This window comes from Suricata suricatta, chromosome 4 (assembly GCF_006229205.1).
Source record: "Suricata suricatta isolate VVHF042 chromosome 4, meerkat_22Aug2017_6uvM2_HiC, whole genome shotgun sequence".
Lineage (NCBI taxonomy): Eukaryota > Metazoa > Chordata > Mammalia > Carnivora > Herpestidae > Suricata > Suricata suricatta.
The window spans coordinates 159,278,326-159,300,409 of record NC_043703.1 but is presented as its reverse complement, the minus strand read 5'-3'; the positions used below and the strand labels follow the sequence as shown (position 1 = coordinate 159,300,409).

The window sequence follows — 22,084 nt, the reverse complement described above, 5'->3', positions numbered from 1 at the left end:
CGGCGCTTCGCCCTCACCAAACCCGGCGGCCATTTTCCTCCATCTCCTGGAATTGACAGATCACGTGGCCGCGGGCGGTGGGGCGGGGCGGCAGGTGACCACGCCCCCGTGGGCGGGGACGGTTGCGGCGCACGCGAGGGCGCGGTGGGCGCGGTGGGTGCGGTGCCGGGTCATCGAATCGCTGCGCTCTGCTGCCCTCCGCCCCCTCCCTCTGGCCTCTGAGCTGTGCGTTTTTGACAAGTGCCGCGGGCAATATTTTCTTCCCCGTTAGTGTCCCTCTTTCATTCAGTCCCTATTCACCATCGTAATCAAAGCGTCTGCCGTTACTTAAACCCAATTATAATTTCAGAAGACATCGCTAAGGCGTTGCAAACGAAGGCCTGCTCAAGTCACTTGGTCGGGAACCCAGAGGTGAGGTGTCGGCCCTGTCGAGCGCCTGTGGGATCGAGGCTCCTGGAAATGTTCCCCCTCTCTGGGCTGCTGACTCTCATTCTGCTAGTTTTCCTCCCATTTCTCTGGCTGCTCCTGTCAGATTCCACCTCCCTTCGATTGTTGGTGTTTCCAGAGTTCCAGCGCAAAGCCCGGTCCCCACCCCGTGTGATGCTCCTCCGGTACTGCTCCTGTCTGGGGACCTGGCTCCTGCCCCCCAAGCCACCGAGACCGAGACCGGAATTGGGCACCCTTTTTAGACACCGCTACCTCCCCTTCCCAATGACATCCCATCAGCCTCTTCATCAACCCCGATCAGAGTAAGGGCCACTGAAGCTCCCCACCGGGACTATCCTGAGAGCCCCCAACCCTCTCCCTGCCTCTGCGGGGGGGGCCCCTAACTGGCTCTCTAGCAGATTGCTCCCTCGGATCACTTCCTTGCTTAAACTCCTCAGCGGCCTTCCATTTCCATTAAATAAATTCCCACAAAGTACTTAGCATGCAAGACTCCTCAGGAGCTGCCCCCTGCCCCCCCCCCCCACTTCTTAGCACTGCTCTATCCACTATTTCTGCCGGTCCTGCCCCCATGCCCAGGCTGGCAAGTATTTACAGTTCCAGGAGCAATGGGCCATATTCTTTCTCATTTCCATTTTTTCCAAAGTGTTTGTTTACTCCCCAGAACAGTTTTCCCCACCTCTTTTCCTGCTGATTCCCAGAGATCTTTTTCTTTAAAAAAAAAAAAAAAAAAGTTTATTTTTGAGTGCTAGATATAGAATGAGCAGGCGAGGGGCAGAGAGAGAGGGAGACACAGAATCTGAAGCAGGCTCCAGACTCTGAGCTGTCAGCACAGAGCTCGATGCGGGGCTCCAACTCACACTGTGAGATGGTGACCTGAGCTGAAGTCAGATGCTCCACCGACTGAGCCACCCAGGAGCTCTGCTAGAGATCATTTTCTAAGATACAAGTTAAGTGGTCCCCAGTTTTGTATAGCTTTGGGGATGACTTCAAGCAGAGTGGGCCAGTCCATCTTCTGTATCCATAGGGCCTAGTGGGTATCAGAGAGCATGCGTTAAAGCATTTTTAACCTGTTTACTTGTCTCCTCCCATTCGGAGGGTCAGTCCATCCTTATTCCACACCAACTCCCTTACCCTGTTTGAACAGCGGCTGGCCTTAACAAACCACTGTGGAAAAACCCCACTCTTTACAGTGCCGTTCAGATGATCTGTCTCATGCACGTCACACCATCTGATGGAGCCGTACTCCTTGCTGGCCTTTTCTAGAAGATGCCAGATCGGCCCATGGAGAAATGCTCTTCAGTGGTTCCCAGTCTTGGCACAGCAGAACCATCCGTGCACCTTCTTAAAAACTCAGAGCACCCTTGGGGATTTAAAAACTACCTCCCCAGCTGATTCCAAAGACATGCCATTCTCAGACTTGGGTTTGAGTCCCACAGTGTCCAAATCAGTGGTTTCAATATGAACATTCTGGGATGTGAGGGCGATCTGGCTGCGACATCTGTCACCCCATTGATCGCCAGGGTTGATTCAGCTGATCTGGCTGGCTAGGCGGGTGTCCCCTTCCTCCCTCACTGCTCCATGTGCGTCCCTCCCGAAGCTGCGCGCTGGGTGGAAGAGGACAGCCATCCCCGATAGAGGAGGACCGTTCTTCCGTCAAGGGTATACGAGTAGCTGCGCTCCCCTGCTAGAACCTCCAAACAAGCTCTCAATATGAACATTCTGTTTTAACGTCAAATCATTTTTTGAAGGCCCACGCGGGATAGCAGGTGACATTTTAGTAACCACAGACTGTGAAAGGGACGTGAGAACTGGAATTGGTGGTGGTTTGATAAGGATCGGCAGCCCCAGAAAGGTAGCCTGTGCTCGAAGCATAAGAATTGAGTAGTCAACCAGGCATTTCACAGATTTTTCTGGAGGGGTGTGTGCATACAGGGAAAATGTGGCTCATATATCAGAGCTGGGCCAAAAGGCCCCAAAGATCTCGCTGAAGGGTGTTGGCCAGAGAGATGATGACTCAGGGAGGCAGGGTTCTGGAATCCTTGCATGCCTTCCCCCAGGGTTCACCGATGTGAGAGGAGCTGTCCCCGTGACAACCCCCACTCGCCCCGGCCCCTTCACCGGAGAATTTCTGTACGCGCAGCAGCGGTGCCTGCTTAGCACAACCACCGCTCCCACCGAGGCCAGGGGGCGGGCGTTAGACAGGCCTCAGCTTCCGCTTCTGTGGCGCTCTGCCCGCCCACCAGGTATGAGCCACGCGCTGCGCCAGTGAACCCGAACTTGGGGCGGGGGGGCGGGGGGATACTGAAATATACAGCAGTCAGCAAGATACGGAGGCGGGGCCGGAAGCTGTGGTCCCCGCGCTGAGGTGGTCGCCCTGGGGACTGCTCACTTAAGAGCCTTGCAGATCCCGTTCTAGAAGTGCGACATTCGGTCCCAGAGGCCTGAATGTCCTCCCTTCCTCTTTCCCTCAGATAGAAATCCCTAAAGATACTCAGTGTACCAGTGGTTCTTTAAGGATTTTCTTTAAACAGCCCAGATATGGGGTGCCCGGGTGGCTCAGTCTGCTGAGCGTCTGTCTTTGGCTCAGGTCATGATCTTACAGTTCGTGGGTTCAAGCCCCGCATCAGGCTCTGTGCAGACCTCTAGCTTACAGCCTGGAGCCTGCTTCTGATTCTGTCTCTCTCTCTCTCTCTCTCTCTCTCTCTCTCTCTCTCTCTGCTCCTCCCTTGCTCATCCTCTGTCTCTGTCTTTCAAAAATTAATAAAATGTAAAAAAAAAAAGTAACAAACAAAAAACCAGCCCAGATAACAGCCTGGAAAGAAGCTGCTAGAAACAGACTTTACTCCAGCCCACATTTTAGTGGAGGAGGAGAGGAAGGTCAGATGACAGCAAGGAAGGCTGAGTGGGAGTAGGGAGAAGCCTTGAGGGAGAGAAAAGATCTCCCCAGCTAGGGGTCCTTCTCCATTGCAAGTCTGACCTTAAGCTCAGGGGTTTTGGTATAATACCGGGCCACGCCTTTAATTACCAAAATGAGAATTTTCAAACCAAAAATGAACAGATAATTTATTATTAGGAAATTTATTACATTTTTTAAAGTTTATTTATTTTGAGAAAGAGAGCACATGTGCTCACGCACAGGAGCGGGGGAGGGGCAGAGAGGGAGAGAGAATCCCAAGCAGGCTCCACACTGTCAGCGCAGAGAACAATGTGAGGCTCGATCCCATGAACTGGGAGACCATGATCTGAGCAGAGGTCGAGTCAGTCGCTTACTGACTGAGCCACCGAGTGTCCCAAGGAGGAAAATGACTAAGGGATGGCCCTACTGGCTATTCCATCCAGGGGGGAGGAGGGAGGCTGGGCTTATGCAGGTGCGATCCTGAGGGAAACTATTTTATAATCCCACTGCGTCCATTCTCCTCCATCAGCACAATGGCTTACATTTAGGAAATTGCATCTATTTCCATAACAAACATCTCCTAACTCATGCCAAATGTCCTTTATTCTCTCATACTGAAGGACTCTAATACTCCCAGCTCCCACAATGTAACTCGCACAAATAGAACTGAAATGCCTTCTCCTCCATTTTCTTTCAAGACTCTCTCTTTTTCCACTTTCCCTGGGCTTTTTGCGGTTTTTACAGCTCGCCTGAATCCCTCTGGCAAACCCATCTGAAGGCTTTCCTGCTTCAGCAGAAACACTTCAATCACTCCGACCGTCTGGCTTCTCTGTGTGTCATGTGCTATTATGTGGAAGGAAAGCTATGAGGCATCTCTCCAGCCCCGCCCCCCATCAGCACTGTAATTTTCATCCCCCTTCCATCCTCTTTAGCCGCATCAGCACATCGGGAGGAAGGTCCCGGCAGCCCAATCTCTTTACGTGCCTTCCATTTCCTTGTAGATCAGGTTTTCCATAGAAATCTTAAGGAGTTTTACACACTATGTTGCTTTTAAAACTGCCCTCCTCTGGGGCACCTGGGTAACTCAGGTTAAGTGTCTGACTCTTCGTTTCAACTCAGGTCGTGATCTCGCAGTTTGTGAGTTCAAGCCCCTGGCGCCTCAGCCCTGCACTGACAGCTTCGGAGCCTGCTTGGGATTCTGTCTCCCTCTCTCTCTGGTCCTCCACTCACCCTCAAAATAAATAAATAAACATTTTAAACTTCTTTCCAAGAGCACCTGGGTGGCTCAGTCGGTTAAGTGTCTGACTTCAACTCAAGTCATGATCTCATGGTTCATGGGTTCCAGCCCCACGTCAGGCTCTGTGCGGACAGCTCAGAGCCTGGAGCTTCCTTCGAATTCTGTGTCTTCCTCTCTCTTTGCCTCTCCCCTGCTTGTGCTTTATCTCTCTCTCAAAAAAATAAACATTAAACAAATTAACTGCTTCCCTTTGATTATAAAAGGAGCATGTGTTCATTATGAAGAATTTGGAAAATACAAAAAAACTGAAGAGGCATCTCCCCTAATCTCACCACAGAGAATTAACTTTTTAAATAGATTTGGAACAAAAACTTCATTGACCAAAGTTATTATCTGTTTTCTTAAGTTATTATTTATTTTGAGAGAGAGAAAGAGGGAGCACACATGCAAGCAGAGGAGGGGAAGAGAGAGAGGGAGACAGAGAATCCCAAGCAGGCTCCATGCTGTCAGCACTGAGCCCAACATGGGGCTCGATCCCACAAACCATGAAGTCATAACCTGAGCCAAAACCAAGAGTTGGACACTCAACCAACTGAGCCACCTAGTGCCCCAACCAAAGGTGTTACTTTCTCCATTACTGAAAAGGAGAGGGGTAGCCGGGATGCTCTTCCTACATCATTGCTTTTTGCCTTAATTAACGATGGTGCCGCCATCACTTCTTGGTCTCTTTGCCAGCTTCCTCTCTGACCAGTTTAATTAGTATGTTCCTTCTACATTCACACACTCTCACACACACACACACACACACACACACACACACACACACACACACAGAAGGGAGTCTCCTTCACCCTAGGATGCACCAGAAAGAAAAGGAAAATACTAGGCACGGTATTAAGAACAGAAATGGGAGGCAGTGCTGAGGGGCAAATGTAAAACCCCGTGTTCAGATGGAGTGGGGAGAGAGGGAGAGACAGACAGAGGGACAGAGTGGGAGGAAAGAGAGTCACACCAGACTGAATTATCACTTCATATGAAAAAGACTTTGAGTTTTAGTTGTTTGCAGTCCAACTAAAGTCAGACAAGAAAATTAACAACTCGAGAAGCAACAGATGTTGGTGAGGATGCAGAGAAAGGAGAATCATTTTGTAATGCTGGTGGGAATGCAAACTGGAAAACAGTGTGGAGGTTCCTCAAAAAATTAAAAATAGAGCTACCCTACGACCCAGCAATTGCACGACTAGGTATTTATCCAAAGGATGCAAAAGTGCTGATTCAAAGAGGCACACGCACCCCAATATTTACAACAGCATTTCAACAATGGCCTAAGTATGGAAAGAGTCCAAATGTCCATCAACTGATGAATGGATAAGAAGATGTGGTTTATATATTCAGTGGAATATTACTTGGAGATCAAAAAATGAAATCTTGCCATCTTCAACAACATGCATGTAACTACAGTATATTACGCCAGGCTAAGTGAGTCAGTCCGAGATAAATATCATATGATTTCACTCAGATGTGGAGTTTAAAAAACAAAGCAGATGAAAGAGGGAAGGGAAGGGGAAAAAAGATAAAAAGAGAGAGGGAGGCAAACCATGAGAGACTCTTAAATACCGAGAACAAACTGAGGGTTTCCAGACTCTTTTGGGATGAGCACTGGGTATTATACGTAAGTGACGAATCACTAAATTCTATTCCTGAAATCATTATTACGCTCTACTCTATGTTAACTAACTTGGATTTAACTAAAATTTTTAAATTATTTTAAAAAATAAAGTCACACCAGGCTGCCAGCAGGGCACATTTTCATGTGACCAATCTAGTAAGTCTGCTTGAAGGGACAACAGTAAGAAGAAAAGAGAGAATTCAAGGATGTAGTTAATCTGCAGATCGAATCAGCTGCATGTTCACTGAAACCCGCTGTGAGCCATAAAACCGGAACAGAAGCCGTCAAGTTACATTTATAAATGGACTTGAAGCAGTAAGAGAGTGAGCTACACACACTCTTCTCTACGGGCGCCGTCTTTTCCTGAAAGTAATTCTCCTCCAGGGGCACAAGTAGGCCATAAACAGATAAAATTAATTAAAACTTTTCTTAACTTTTATCAAGAATAACAGAAAAGTAGACAATAGGATGATTCAAAATACATCCAGTATAAGGAAACAGCCCGAATGACTATCATCTGACTTTCTGAATCAGCTTGTTTAAAGAGAAACTGACTAATAATGAACTACGGAATTTTATGCCAATAATCATGTGCTCCTGACATGTTATTCCATTAGGAACTTCGACCCATAAGCCACAATGTGAGTAGGTATCGTTAGTTTTTAACGGTGGTGCTTTCTGGTGGGAATTCCTGTACAAATGGCTAAATCATCCAAGCTTCATGCTCCGCAGTGACCGCACGGATGTTTCTTTTGTCTAGAAGATAGCATTTCAATGTGTTTATGTTTGCCAAATCATCTCTAATTTTATCAGCACTGAGTAACGAAACCTTGCTAACCCCACGCCGCTCTGGACTGCCTCTCTTCCACACCCTGCCTACTCCCCCAAACCTGCACTGTCCCGGAACTTATGACACATTGTTAGTAAAAGACTCTCTATTTCCTCGATCGCTTCCCTTCAGCGTTTGCTCTCATGCAAACCCAGGTCTCTCTTGAGCTCATAGGTCTCCTCGCACACATCTCAGGTGTTCGTTGGCTCCCGGAGATGAAGAAGGTGCCTTCCTTCCTCCTCATTATCACATGCAAAAAATGGTCTCTGCTTCCTTCCGAAAACACTGGAGTTTAGACGCTCACGCCATCCCGCCTTGCCTGGCTCACTCCCTGCTGGAAAAAATTAGAACCTGGTTATTGTCACTCTCTCCAACACATGATCTTTGATGATTTCAATATCCTTACAGAAGAACTCCCCCACACACTGGCTTCCCAGGTCCCTGACCTGCCTTCCAACGAAGATCTTGTCTGCCATTCTACGCCCGGCCGCCAGGGGGCGGGCGTCAGACCTCGCTGTCCACCAGAAGTTTCCATTTCAAACACTGCTCTCCACCACCTCTCAGGTGGACAGGCCCCATCTGTTCTGGCACCACCAAGCGCACATTCATGACCTTAGCCCACGATCTGACTTCTTCCCTTACCTTGCTTACCTCTGGTCTGTCATCGGTGCTGGAGTATTGCTGCAGTTAAAGTACTGTCCCCACAGCACAGGGATTCTGATGAATTCTATGTTGTATGAACCAGAAAAAACTTATAGTGCATTGATAACCCTATGCATGAAATCACTGAGAATCATACACACACACACACAGAGATACATAGATATATACATAGATATATCTGTGTGTGTGTATAAACTTTTTATTTTAAAATACTTTTTTTTCAAGTTTTTATTTATTTAAGTAATCGCAACCCCCAACATGGGGCTCACACTCATGACCCTGACATCGAGAGTCTCACAGTCTCCCAACTGAGCCGCAGGCGCCCGTCTGTTAGAATAGGTTTAGGTTTACAGAAAAGGTCGTGAAGACAGTACCGAGTCCCCATGCACCCTACACACTTCCTCGATCGTTAACATCTTATCTTAGTTTGGTACATTTGTCGTAACTATAAAGCGATGCTGACACATTACTATTAACTAAAGCCCACACTTGATTCAGATTTCCTGAGCCTATCTTTTATCCTAAGGTCCTTTTCTGTTCCAGAGTCCCATGCAGGACCATGACCTTTAGTCATTATGTCTCCTGAGGCTCTCTTGACTGGGACACCTTCCTAGGCCTTCCTTAGTTGTGACCTTGACAGTTTGAGGCGTGCTGTCAGGTGTTCCGGACGGTCTCTCTCCACCGCGACGTGCATGCTGTTTTTCTCTTGAACGCATTTTGACCGGAGAGAACTTCCCCTTGGACCGGGTGTAGATCGTCTGCTTACAATTTTATTTGTCTAAGGATGGAGAGAATATTTCAAATACCAGCATGACAAGCCCGGCACTTGCCTCGGCCCAGAGGCACGCAGCTCCTGTTTGAACGCTTGCTGCTCATCCTTCTGTCTGGCACATAATATAAGCTCATCGAACATTTCCTGACCAGTGACAGTGAGGCTGTAACCTGAAGAGGAAACCAGAGTCAGGTAGGCAGGACAGGTCAGGGCGATGTGGTCTGAAGGGGAATTCTGGGTAAAGGGAACAGCATGTACACAGGCTAGGAGGCAGGAGAGAGAGAGATTGGAGTTAGATTTATTATTCAACATGGCTGCAGCATAACAGAGGTATGTGTCTTAGTCCGATGGGGCTTTTAACGAAGTGCCATAGACTGGGGGGCTTCTAAGCAGCAGAAACGTACTTCTCACAGTTCTGCAGGCGGGAAGTTTACGATCAGGACGCCAGTGTGGTCACGTCCCGGCGAGACCCCCTCCTGCCCGTTGCAGTCTGCTGGCTTTTCACGGCATCCTCCACGACCGAAGGGGCCAGGGAGCTCTCTGGGGTCTCTTTAATAAGGGCACTGAGCCCATTTTGAGGGCCCCGCCCTCATGACCCCAGCACCTCCGAAAGGCCCCACCTCCTAACACCATTGCCTTGGGGTTAGGATTTCGACATAAATTTTATGGGGGACACATTCAGTCCATGGCAGTACGTGAGTGTCGGGAGGGGCGTAAATCAGGAGAGAAACACAGGGAAGGATAAGCAAGGGCCACACTTAAGAGTTTGCATTTATCATAAAGGTTTTGGGGAACAGTTTCATTTTTGAAGGAAATAAAACATTTGTTGATGTTAGAAAGCCGACCCAAGGCTGCACTTTAGAGAAGGGATTGGAGGAAGATGTGCCTGGACGGAGCAAGACAAGCATGGCTACCAAACTAGGTGGGAAACTGGGAGGCAGGGGCCACGGAGACTCAACTGTGCAGGAGGCAGGACACACGCAAGTCGCTGACACACAGCAGTGGGTACAGAAGGCTGCGGGTTATGCGTGGGTTTCCGACTCGGGGTAGCCAGGGAAATGTTCATGGTAGTTAATGGGTCAGGCATTACTAAGGGACTCACAAGTTTGGGGTGATGAAACCAGATGGTGGATTTGGATGTCCTAAACTTGAGGTGCCTGTGATTTTTTGGTGGGAGTTGCAGATGCGTTGGCCAGATGCAGGAGAAGGAGGGGGGAGAGGAAGTTAGGAGACAGACCCGCAGAGGAGGTGGGATGGGCACTGAGGCACCGGAGCAAACGGGTGTGAACAGGGGATAGAGCGTGGCATCTCGGTGCTGGTGATCGTCCGGAGGCAGGAGCAAGAGAGAACAGCAGGTGCAGCAGATGTGGGGCGCCTGGGCGGCTCACTGCGGTAAGCGTCTGACTCTTGGTTTCGGCTCAGGTCATGATCTCACGGTCCGGGAGTTCAAGCCCTGCACTGGGCTCCGTGCTGACAGTGTGGAGCCTGCTTAGGACTCTCTCTCTCTCTCTCTCTCTCTCTCTCTCTCAAAACAAGTAAACTTAAAAAAAAAAAACGCAAGAGAAGATCTCAAGAGAGTGGTCACCAAGCCAAAGCTGCAAAGATCACATGACACAAAAACGGAAAGCTAACACCACATTCAGCAACAGAGATCAAAAATGACCTTCATGTGGCGTTGAGAAGAGGGTTGGGAGCAGTGAGGAAACAGAGGTCCTGTGCCGACTGCTCTTTCCAGCTTTATCGTAGGGGCTGTGTGTTATAACACGGTTTTCCAGTACTTGTGGGTTTCTGTCTTGGGGGGGCGGCAGCTCAATCCTGAGGCAGTGTGTCTCTGACATTCTTCCCGAGTGCGGTGACTCATGAATCTAAAAGGTGTGGAGGGACACATCGGAGCTCAGCTTTCTGGGGGCTGGCGGTCCCGCTGGCCGGCTGGTGGGGCCTCGACGTCTCAGGAGCCCTCGGGGTCCAGACGGCGGGCAGCGGCCTCCCCGCGGATGGGAGGGAGGGCTGGACGGGAGCTCAGAGCTTCGGCTCCTTCCTCCCCAGCCCTCTCCGACCCGGCCCCCAAGAAAGGACGGCAGCCAGTGCGCACCCCCCGCCCCGCCGGCCTGGCCCGCAGATCGGGGCCTTCTCTCTGCTGGGTGGCGGGGGGGACTCCCAGCCTGTGCTAATGGAGGCCATTGGAATTGTTCTGGAAGATGTGACCCCAGAAAATAACACAGGCACAAAACAAAGCATATTTGAAAAAGAAATGTAGTAAGACCATGGAAAAGAGCTTACCAGTAAAGAGAAACGCAGCACTTCAACGGCGTTCACAGTCTGCACTGACATCCAGCTGGAGCGGCAAGCTGGGTGAGCCAGCCCACCATCTTGCCATAGGCACCTAGGAAAGCTACACAAAATGGAATGTAAAAAATTTTCAAATACATTTTTAATGTTATTATTTTTGAGAGAGAGAGAGAGAGAGGGCATGAGAGCAGAATGGGAAGAGAGGGAGAGCACGCTGCCAGCACAGGGCCTGACATGGGGCTCGAACCCATGAAACCATGAGATCGTGACCTGAGTGGAAACCAGGAGTTGGACGCCTAACCTCCTGAGCCACCCAGGAGCCCCAAAAGTAAAAATGTTTTAAAGCCATGTAGCCAAGTTTACAAGAAAGAAAGGCAATCAAGTGAAAAGCTGACGAACAGAGGCTCACCCTGACACAGTTGTTAACTTCTGAAGGAGGGAGGAGGGAAAGGTATGTTGGCCTCATGGGCAATGTGCTTTTTATTTAAAAAAAAAAAAAAAAGGTCGGGGCACGTGGGTGGCTCAGTCAGTTAAGCGTCCGACTCTTAATTTGAGCTCAGATCATGATTTCATGGTTCATGAGTTTGAGCCCCAAGTCCGGCTCTGTGGCCAACAGCATGCAGCCCGCTTGGGATTTTCTCTCTCTCTGCTCCCAGCCCCGCTTGCACTCTCTCAAAATAAATACACTTAAAAAAAATTTTAAAGGCAAATTTTGAACCTAGTGTAGCAAAGCAAAAAATTTGTTCAACGTTGCACACGAATGTCCATCACTGTGTTCCATGTATGCTTGAAATATTTCATAAAGTCTTATTTTTTTATTCTTAAAAAATTGTCTAAGCTCCATGTTTTCCTCTCTTTTTTCTAACTGGGGGAGGAGAAGTCAGTGTTGGATAGTTGGCACATGTGGATTTAATCTTGTTAGTTTTCGTCTCTGGGTGTGTGATGCTAGAAAATTCTCCACATATGCTGTTGTACTTCCTCTAGCTGATGCCCCTCCCACACCTTTCCCGGCCAGTGAAACACTTCCGCCCACAGGAGAGCCAGCTCCCTGCACAGCCGCCCACCCTTCCCAAGCCCCCGCCATGAGCCCCAAGAGCCCTTTGTGCATGTCTGCAATCAAGTGTTTACTGCACGATGTGGTCATGATTTACTAGCTTCTGGAAGCCCAGGGTCGTGGTTTATTTCCCAGTTGCCCCGCGTGTAGCAGGAACTCCTTAATCACGGAATGGCTAATCCAAAGAAAAAAATACGAAACACGTTATTACGATATTCATCTATATAAAATAGTTGGCCTGCCATGGGCCTTCCTTCCTGCGACGCACGTTAGTTCACCCGAGCTGTTGTGTCCGTGAGGATGTGCCGGGCTGGCCGGCAGCCCGAGGCACAGTGTCCCTACCGCTCGTGGTCATGGCCCAATGTCAGAGCAGCCCCAAGTCTCAAAAGGGGGTCATTAAACTGGCATCACAGTCTCAGGCCTTCCCAGGGAGAAAGTACCAGGACGGGACTTACTTGGGCATGTCCAGCCTGGCATCTTCGTGCGATGGTACAAGTTAACGGAAGACATTTCCCCGCGGTGGCTCATGACAGCGTCTAGAAGAGCCCCTGGAAGCCCATTCCACAGTTCCCTGGAGTTTGAGTTCAGGCCACAGACACCCAGGGGGAGCCTGGTGCTCTGCGTCAGACACCGTGTACGCACTGGTGGGGCTCATTCTGTGTTTTGAAGTGCCCAACGTGAGGCTTGAACTCGCGAGCCCCAGACCAGGAGTTGCAGGCTCTACCGCCAGGCACCCCTGACTTAGGTTGTTTTAATCGCCTTCCGAAGTGTTTATGCGACTAGTTTAAGTATTTTTTAATGTTTTTTTTAATTTATTTTTGAAGGAGAGAGAGCGCGTGCGTAGGAGAGGGGCAGAGGGAGAGGGAGACACAGAATCTGAAGCAGCCTCCAGGATCCGAGCTGTCAGCACAGAGCCTGATGGAGGGCTCAAACTCACAGTCCATGAGATCATGACCTGAGCCAAAGTCGGACACTTAATGAGCCACCCAGGCGTCCCAAGTATTTTTCTTTTCAAATTTTTATTTAAATTGTAGTTAGTTAACACACAAGTGTACTATGGGTTTCAGGAGAATTCGGTGATTCATCACTTACATACAACACCCAGTGCTCATCCCAACAAGTGCCCTCTTCCTCACCCTCCACCCCCTTCCCTCCAGCAACTGTTTGTTCTCCATCCCTAAGAGTCTCTCATAGCTTGTTTCCCTCTCTCTTTTCTTCTTCCCCCACCTCCCATGTTTATCCGTTTTGTTTCTTAAATTCCACATGAGTGAAATCACGTGGTGTTTGTCTTTCTCTTACTTATTTCATTTAGCATAATACACTCCAGCTCCATCCATGTCCTTGCAAGGTTTTAAATCATTTTTAAGCAGTTAAAGAGTTAATGAGTCCTTAGAATATAACCATCAGGTTGAAGAATCTTCTAGTAAAAGAAAGACCATTCCCTCTCCTGACATGTTCAGTAGATGGAATTTAACGCCTCTGAAATTAGCAGAAACACACAAACACGTTTTTAAACTACTGTTTAATCAGTTTTAAAGACGCACAAATTAGGAAAGAACATTCACACGTTAAGTTACAAACACGTGTAAAACCCAGCAGTCAGCCAGCAGTGGGTGACTGGAAAGGAGGGTTATACGACAGTGTAACCGACGCAGCGCAGGTCCAGACGGAGAACCGTACGACGAGAATTTAGGGATCTGTTGAAAAATAACCCTTCTTTAAAAAAATATTTTGGAATAACAAAAACAAAAAAAGCACAGAACGCCACTTTCTAGTCTCACCCGGGGAAGGCAGACGAGCGTCGTGAAAACTGGGTGTCGGACCCTGGCCCCCTCCTCGGGTTTGGGCGACAACGTCCAGCAACTCCCAGGCACAGGTCAAGGCCGGACTCTTAATGGAAGGCAGGAATGAACCCCTCGGTCTCCCTCTGCACGCGGAAGCATTTCTCTTCTACCCCCTAAGTATCTGTACAGTCATCCCTCCTGGTTTGGAGGCGGCCGTGCAGGTGACAGGGCCGGAGACTGGCTTGGAACACATTTGTGTCGGGTGTTTGGTTCCTTTCTCCCTGGGACTGAAAGTCAGGAGCAAAGGTACTCTATGGACAAATCTGCATGTACAGAAACAAAAGTACTTAAACTTGGGAAAGAGGCATATTTTGAAGCCCTCTTCACGTGTGTCCTTAAGCAGTGAAGGGCAAAAAAGAGATCCTACCAAATTAATCTCTCAGAGAAGTTACCCCAAAATCGAGACTGGTCAGATACAGTTATTTACGACTTCAGTAAAAGGTAGCCAGGCACTCTTTCCACTTCAGACATGTTATTAAGAAAATGGTTAGTCATTCTGTTGACGTTGCTCTGTATCTTTTGGTTTTTCGTTTTACTTCCCTTTTTGCAGTAGCAAAATCTGATAAAACCCAAGTGGAGAGATGGCTGTGCATCACTGAGAAAGCGCAGGCAGTGACTGTGCGCGGATCTTTAAGTTCTTCTATCTAGAACATCTAGTCTTGGGATCATTTTGTTTTGGTTTTGCTTTATAAAAAGGTTTTCTAAAAGAAGCCAGGTATAATTAATTATAAAGGCCAGATAAATTAGTCGGCATTAAAATGTGTCTTCTGGCTCCATTTCTGAAAATCTTCCCAATCGCCAACCTATAGAGCTTATCAGTGGTTTACTGGGGTTTCCATGTTAAAAATCTATTAAAATAAATTATTATTTTAAAACATATAAAACCATTAATAAGCAGCCCACCAATTAAAATGTACCCAGCTGCGTCCTCTATATAATGAGAGCCTCAAAAAACAGCTTAGTCATTGAGTGTAAGAGCATTCCTATAAAATACCAATGTGGAAAATTTCACTGGAAATCTTCTGTAACGAGAGTTATTGTAAATAGATTTAACTATGTGGTGCTGCAGAAACACATTGTGGAGACGCTCTACACTCTGATCTCTCAAAGCCAAATTTCAGGTGCAGTTTAGCCAATCTTCTTCAGCATTTGGAATGTGCGCGGACACGAACCCACTTTTACGAGGACGGCTGCAGAAAGAACTTTCCGCATCTACGGTGCCCGTATAGATGATCGGCCACCCGTTAAATGTCCGCTTGGTTCAGAGGGAGAGCGTAAGGAGGTGCTTGAGGGCAGCTGAGAAGACAGGTCACGGCATTACGGAGAGTTCCGTGCCGGTGTTAGATCTGATGCTCCCGAGTTCAGCCAGGATAGACCGCTAGTGGCCAGACGAGACTCCGTCAAAGGCCGGTTTCGATGTAAAACTCAGAGGTAAAGGACAGAGCCTCCGCTCACGACACCAGGCACCCTCCTGGAACAGCTATTCTGTCAAGTAATTTTTCTTTCAGTTTTAACAGAGAACCTTAACATCAACTGACTGATGATTTTGAAGTCTATAATAAGGAAACCAAAAAGTATAAATGTCCAGAGTGGTTTGTGAATATACAAACTAAAATTTACAAGGTATGAATTTTAAATGGGAAGGACTGTTTTTGTCCTAAACGTAATCTAGTCCTTGAACTAAAAGTATAAAGTTTGTCATTATTTTAATGGCCAAGTTTTACCATAACATCTTCTGTAGGTTAAATGTGTAACTAAATTAGGTGTGCTTTAACTCGCTTAGAATGAATTAATATTTGAGAAGTTATATAGGTAAACTCTGTCCAGTAAACTTGGTGGTTTACACTAATATTTTCTAGGATAGGTCGCCTTCAATTTCACACCAACAAACAAGCAGAGAAAGCAAAAGGAAAATCTGTTTCCTTCACTACAGACCACTTCGTGATCAGGACTCATTTGAAGGGCGGTATCAGGAGAAAGGGTGTGCCACCAGCCTTCTGGTTTAACGGAATGAAAGGTTTTCCACAGTTGCTTTTGAAAAGTCCCGGCTTTGGGCTCAAGCAATAAAAGTAAATGACCACGGCAGGAGTTGAGGTGCCAATCTGCCTTTGTCCGTGACTCTTACAGATCTTGCTAATGGCTTCCATTCATCACACAGACTGGTTGTAAACTTTCAGAACTGATCCTTTAATTTCTTACTAAGGTTTCATGGAGAGCACAAGCCTCTTGCCCAAATCCCAAGGTCCCTTACTACAGAGCCGGACCAACATCCAGATCTCCACTCAGGACAGTTAGGATTTCAAAGGTGTTAAACCAAAAGTGTGGTGGTGGCGTAAGCGGTGGCTGGACATTGTTAGAGCCCAACAGACCTTCTCTACTCTGCTGGCATCTTAGAAGCTGCCTAATGTCCCCAATTACCCTGAGTTCCAATAAAAATGTTTATTTTTAAATCGGGGAATAAGCTCCTTGTAAAATGGTGATCGCAGAGATACATCAAATTAACTGTCACTGTTTCAAGGAAATGAAATTGAGGGAAGAATAACATTTTTGTTCCCCCTTTTGTTCCCTGAGTACTAGGATGATGACGTTCACCAATCATCTGGAGTAGTTTCGTGACAACCGAGGAATGGAGAAATAATATAAATCCGCACTGAATCTTATTGTGTGGATTAAAGAAAGAAGCAAGCACATAGTACAGCGAATCCCTTTATGCTTAGCCACAGTCGAGATACACCAGTTTTCAGTTCTTCCACTATAAGTGGAAGGATTAATGCTTACAACACCCCAAGTAGATAGAGTCGTTTCACACAGCACAAAGCGTTTCTTCTTGAGAAGAAAAGTCACGTTGAGAATCAGATTTCTTTAGTTCTTCCAGGTTACATACTTAGGATACTTTCCACAAAATTAGAGAATAGCTATCCTAAAGTCATTTCACACAAAGAAACAAAACACCGGCTGACCCAAAGGGATGAAGATCAGTCCGACTGACCGTCTTCAAAGTAACTGGAAAATTACTTAATCGCCTTCCTTCCTGGGGTACATTCACTGAACAAGAAGCAGGTAACAGTGATTTAGGTTCACAGGCTGAGAAATGACATAGCTGATAAAAATAAGTAGTTATTACTTTGTAATGGCATCTAGATGGGCTGAGAAAAAGTTTTATTACGCTTTTCTCTTTCCACTTTTGACATGCCTAGACTTGTCCCTTAAACTCTGAACTTGTTTACTTTTTTAAAATAGTGATTTGATTCTCTGCAGCTTTAATTAAACTGAGGAGACCGTTTGGGGGCAGATATTTCCCATGATTACTCTTTTCCATCATCTCACATTACACATCTAGCTTAATTTCACTACATGGGAAAACAGAGAAAATTTATTTAGTTATCTGCCCTTTCCTGGGAAGTGACAGGGCATGGCTAACCTCAGGAGGTGGAAAATTTTTTCCTTTAGAAAAGTAATCATATTTTCTATAAACAAAGACCAGGATATTTCTAAAGTTCTAGAAAGATACACTGAGATTTTTGCTGACTGAGGCCTCGGCGGCTCCCAGTACACCCGCTGCTCCTCTTTAAACGAAATACTATGCAGCTCAAGCCACAGAGTTGTTCTCTTTTAACTTCATTTGCAAACTTACTAATGACAAAACTAAGACTCACCATAGCTAGACAATTTGGATTTCATTAAAAATGTAAGGCAGAAAGGAAATAAACTGGTCGAATAAAGGTGAGGTCAGAGGCCGTGTCCCCTTTGCCCTCCCTCACCCCATGACCCGTGATTCACTCTCTGTGGCAGGAGCCCTAGGGTGGCCTCATGTCCCCTCCTCTGTGTCCAGCTCGCCGCGGCCGTCACCAGACTGCGGGACTAAAGGGACAGCTAGTGATTCAAGGTGAAATTAATTATGGGGAAAACGGCCTAGAAGATAAAAGCACACTTTTCTACTTACAGAATCTAAACCTGATTAAAAAGAGTTAAGAGCAACATTTTTTTAAATGTAAGAATTTAAGAGTATGGAAACTAATTGATTTAATTCTCTAAAAATGGGGGCCAGACCCGCTGAAGCTTTCACCTCCCTGGAACTTGCCCGAATATGAAGTGAACTGTCAGGGAGAAGAAGTGATTAGACAGCACCCTGACTCGGTGACTTCCCTGGCACGGCCCTCACACCAGCCCCCACTCGTGTTTTCATAATCCCTCAAATTCTGTATAACTTATGCTGGAGAAATTTCACTTGCACGTCCACCAGAATAAAAGGTTATGACACTTCGACGTCTTACGTAATCACCCTCGCTGGGCAGCCGTGCCCGTCCCAGCGAGCTCTACGCCAGGCCTCGTGGGGCCGCCCGCATTCACGCCTTCCTTCATCTTCTCTCACTTTGATTTTGTTTTTAAGAAAATAAGCTTAAAATATCCCATTACCAACCTTTAATTATGTAGAAGAAAGTCTTCCTTGACAGGCTCTGACACAAAGTCATTAAATTCTCCAGGAAAATAAGCTACCTATAATCTGGCATCTGGTCCTGTTTGCGGCTTCACTACGTACTGCGGTCATAACTTTAGGAAAACCCTTCCAATACTGAGATGCTTATTGCATTTTTAAAGTATCCACATCTTCAAGATCCTGTTTCAAAACTCCCCCAGAATTCCTTGACAGCATATAACATCAAATATTGAAGCGGTGTTCTCACAATATTACACTTGAAAATACCGTTTAGGAACAATATTTCAGGAAAGAGAGGGTTTAAGGCAAGACATTCATTTGGAAAAGTTAATTTCTCTCCATCTCCCAGATTGACACAATTACCTGTCCACCTCTTCGGTGCCTTGGGACACGCAACATACATTCAGCCACAGGGCACACACGACCGCGTGGACATACGCTGAGGCCCTGAGTGCCCACTGAAGTAATGGAAATATTTTTATATAAGGCGTGGCCCGCAGGGACGTGGCCCGGGAGGGGCTGTTCACTCCATTTCCAACCTGCCGTCCAGGAAACTTCCCGCCTCGATCTGTCCGATTCCCTCCCCCGCTTCACCTCTTTTCAAACACACACGAATCCCCTGAAAAGGTGCTAAGAGAGGTTTCTGTTAACATAGAAAAAATAGGCGTCGGCACGTTCTCCCCTTCACTGTCTGAGTGATGAATGTCTAGAGGCTGTTTCTTGACTCTGACTGCAAACACTGTTTGTTGTGGAAACACTATTCTGTTCCAAGGCATTTTCTCTTTCGTCGAACTTTTTGGATCGTGCCAGCTGTACGTTTTCATGTGTACTCTTTCCTCGTTGAGCTTTTTTCACCGGCAGCAACGATAATACTAAGATACCAGCAATGTGCAGGCAGTAATACCAGGAGCTAGAAGAAAAAGGACAGAGTTTGATGGGCATGGAGGCGGGCACTTGTGGGGAGGAGCACGGGGTGTTACACGGAAACCAATGTGACAATAAACTATTATAAAACAAAGAAAAAGGACAGAATTTGCTTCATTAAATTTTGATCACCGACCCTCAGCAACTGCACACTCGTCAATATGTCCTCTGCCCCGCTTCGGATGCGTGCATGCACGACATCACGCGTGCATTCCTGTCCCACCCGCCCTGCGCCAGGAGGTGACACTCTAAGGCATATGCTGGTGGGTGTGTAGAAGGCGGCATATGAGCCCAGACCAGCAGGAGCACAACACTAGGTATGACGTTACAGTCCTTTGTAAGGGTCGTAAGTCCATGGCTACATAGAACAGAAACAAAAAGGTACTTATTGGCGGCTGCAGTGACCTGAGGATAATCTCAAATCCACAGAATCCGATACTGAGTGAGCAAAGAGAAGGCAGAGATAATAAAGACCTTAATACTCTGGCCTCCTCGGCCGTTGACGGTCCCTGATGAAGTGACAAATTTTCCAGGGATGCGAGTAATAGATAATACTGCCTCTTGGTGGTCACTGTCATATGATCAAGGAAAGTCACAGTATTAAGAATATTATTAGAGGTGTCACCCCTGAAATTAAGTATAAATCAAATGTGACCAAGGCTGCTTTTATAGCTGTAAGTTAAGTGATCATGAACAAAGTCTCTGGGACAGAAAATCTAACCAACGGCTCAATCACATTGAAGAACAAGTAATCATTTCGTGAAAAGGGGAAATTTTAGTGGAGTTCCTTAATGTCTTTCTGTGTCACCATATTCCGTTCAACAATCTTTGACCACGCACTTTGTGCGGCCGTTTCTAGACCCTGGGTAATGAGGACTTTATGAAAGAGGAACTGTCTGATCTAGATCTCACTGCCACAGCGAGAGTGGGATCTGGTGGGTGAGGGGGAGAATCAGGAGATAAAACCTGGAATTTAAGACAAGAATTTCTATAATACAGAGAAGACAAGGTGCCCGGGAAACAGAGTAAGAAGGGAACAAATTCATGAAATACAAGTAATCTATTTCCTTTTGACTAAAGCAATGAAAAGAAAGAACATTCTCTTATAAGGAACAACCTATTCTTTAAAACTGCTCTGTCACAGTTTCCATTGTTCATCTTATGTCGAGTCCCCCTACCCCTCCTTTGTGGAGTTAACAGTGTGACAGTCTGAACTCTCGGTGCATAGACTCGACCAATACTTACTCGTGATTATCAGAGGATCTATTTTGCTTCCACTCCCAGAATATCCAGAGAGACACATAAGCCTTGGCTTTAATTTATAAACCCCTACCCCTTGAGCCCAGAGCAGGGGTGAGCAAACTCCAGCCCACGGGCCACGTCTAGCCGGATGTTGCTTCTTTTAGTTGATTAACTGAGGCACAACCGACCTAAAACGTTGGACTAGGCTCAGGTGTACGACAATGATTTGATATACATGCACACTGTGAAACAATCCCCTCGGTAAGTGCAGTTAACCAAGGGCAAACAGAACAGCTACACTTTCTAGTTAAACCTCCTGGAGATCTACGGCAGTGGTTGTCCAGCTGATTCTTCTGTAAGTCATATTCGTCTGAGGGCTAAGTGGTGTGAATACTTCCATAAAAACCCTGGGGCTGCTTGGTCTAAGATGAAAAAGTAATCGCAGAAAGTAAGGCTATGGCATGATTTTTTTCCGCTACCCAACAGCAAAGAGCTTGCTCTAAAAAATAAAGGTATTCCCACCGGCATGACACTTACCTGTAAAACGTGAATGACGGTTTTACAGATAGAAGTACAAATGGCACAACTGTGTAACTTATTGCTATTTGAGTCACTATCCACGTTACAACATCATATAATAATTTAAGCTGGGGAGGTTTGATGAAATAATGTCTAAAGTTATTTCTCATCTGAAATAAAGAAACAAAAATATTTGCTTTATCTTCGACGTTGCTTAGAAAATTACACTGCCTATACCCGCCGGAACGTGGGGCGGCTGACATTCTCGCGCGTCGCCAGTGGGAGCCTAAGAGGGCGCTGCCCTGACGGGGGAGGTTGGTTCGGCAAAAACGAATACGTGAATCCATGAAAAATGTGGAGCGAGTGAAGCGTGGGAATGTGGGTAAGAGGCACGGAGGACTTCTTCACTGCCCTTCCGCAGTCTGTGGTTGTGGTAAAATTAATAATTTCCCCAAAAGTTAAAAACAACACTGCCTGGAGCTCTTTAAATCCTATTTGGTGACGTAGATACATGGAGTTCGGTCTGCTTTCAGTGTTGTCTACGCGCTGCCTTACTGCGTACGGCACAAGGAGACCCCCGCCTCTTCCCGGAGCCCCGGTCTGTGAGACACAGTGTCGCCGCTGGGCGCAGGCCAGACACACTTAGAATGAATGGCAACCACACACATTCTCCAAGGAGGTGTTTCCTAAAAACCACTATTTAAACTCTTTAGCTTCCAAAAAAGCCAAAACATCTCAGTTCTGAAATACGCACACTTAGCCAAACACGACGTCCTCGTTTCTACGATCACGTTCCCTGCTTTTCTGGTCTCTATGTTCAGAAGTGACCTGGCGGGCGGTTAATGGCTCTCCCTACAGCGAGGCTGCAGTTCGTAGTGGCCGGAAGGAACCCCAACACCCTCCGCATCGTGCCTGGCCGCAGCCCCCCACCCTCTCCCCTCCCATCCACCGGCGGCCAATCAATCCTCGGGAAGCACGGCTTTCCGCATGTCACCTGCGCCCCTGAAGACCCTCACTGGCTCCCTAGGGCTGCAGGGCTGCAGACAGATGAGGGCTGGGCCCTCTCCCAATCTGTTCAAGTTCCTCTACTATGGCCCTCCTCCTTCCGTCCCTGCACTCCTCTCCCCTTCCAGAACGATGTACTTAGGTATTCATGAAATCTGTGCTTCAACCAATTCACCTTTCCTCTCCAAACACACTGGGCACTTCCAAACCTGGTTTTGCTAACATCATTTCCATGCCTACAATGTCATGTTCACCC

General features: G+C 47.1%; 1 protein-coding gene and 1 long non-coding RNA gene across 2 annotated transcripts in view; one reads left to right on the top strand and one right to left on the bottom strand.

Annotated features, from left to right (window-relative positions):
* The first annotated feature begins 13 nt into the window (after window positions 1-13).
* LOC115290348 lies at window positions 14-2,146 on the top strand. The gene is made up of 4 exons (XR_003908059.1): window positions 14-94; window positions 350-411; window positions 533-749; window positions 1,638-2,146. It is a non-coding gene; the product is annotated as an uncharacterized LOC115290348 (long non-coding RNA).
* Window positions 2,147-13,363: 11,217 nt separating this feature from the next.
* Window positions 13,364-22,084, bottom strand: part of MBOAT2 (membrane bound O-acyltransferase domain containing 2) — a 65,673-nt gene continuing 56,952 nt past the window's right edge. Inside the window, exons 11-12 of the mRNA XM_029938343.1 lie at window positions 20,842-20,993; window positions 13,364-19,048 (exon numbers count right to left, since the gene is read on the bottom strand). Coding sequence (XP_029794203.1) covers window positions 18,823-19,048; window positions 20,842-20,993 — 378 coding nt within the window. The 3' untranslated portion in view covers window positions 13,364-18,822. The remainder of the gene's footprint in view (window positions 19,049-20,841; window positions 20,994-22,084) is intronic.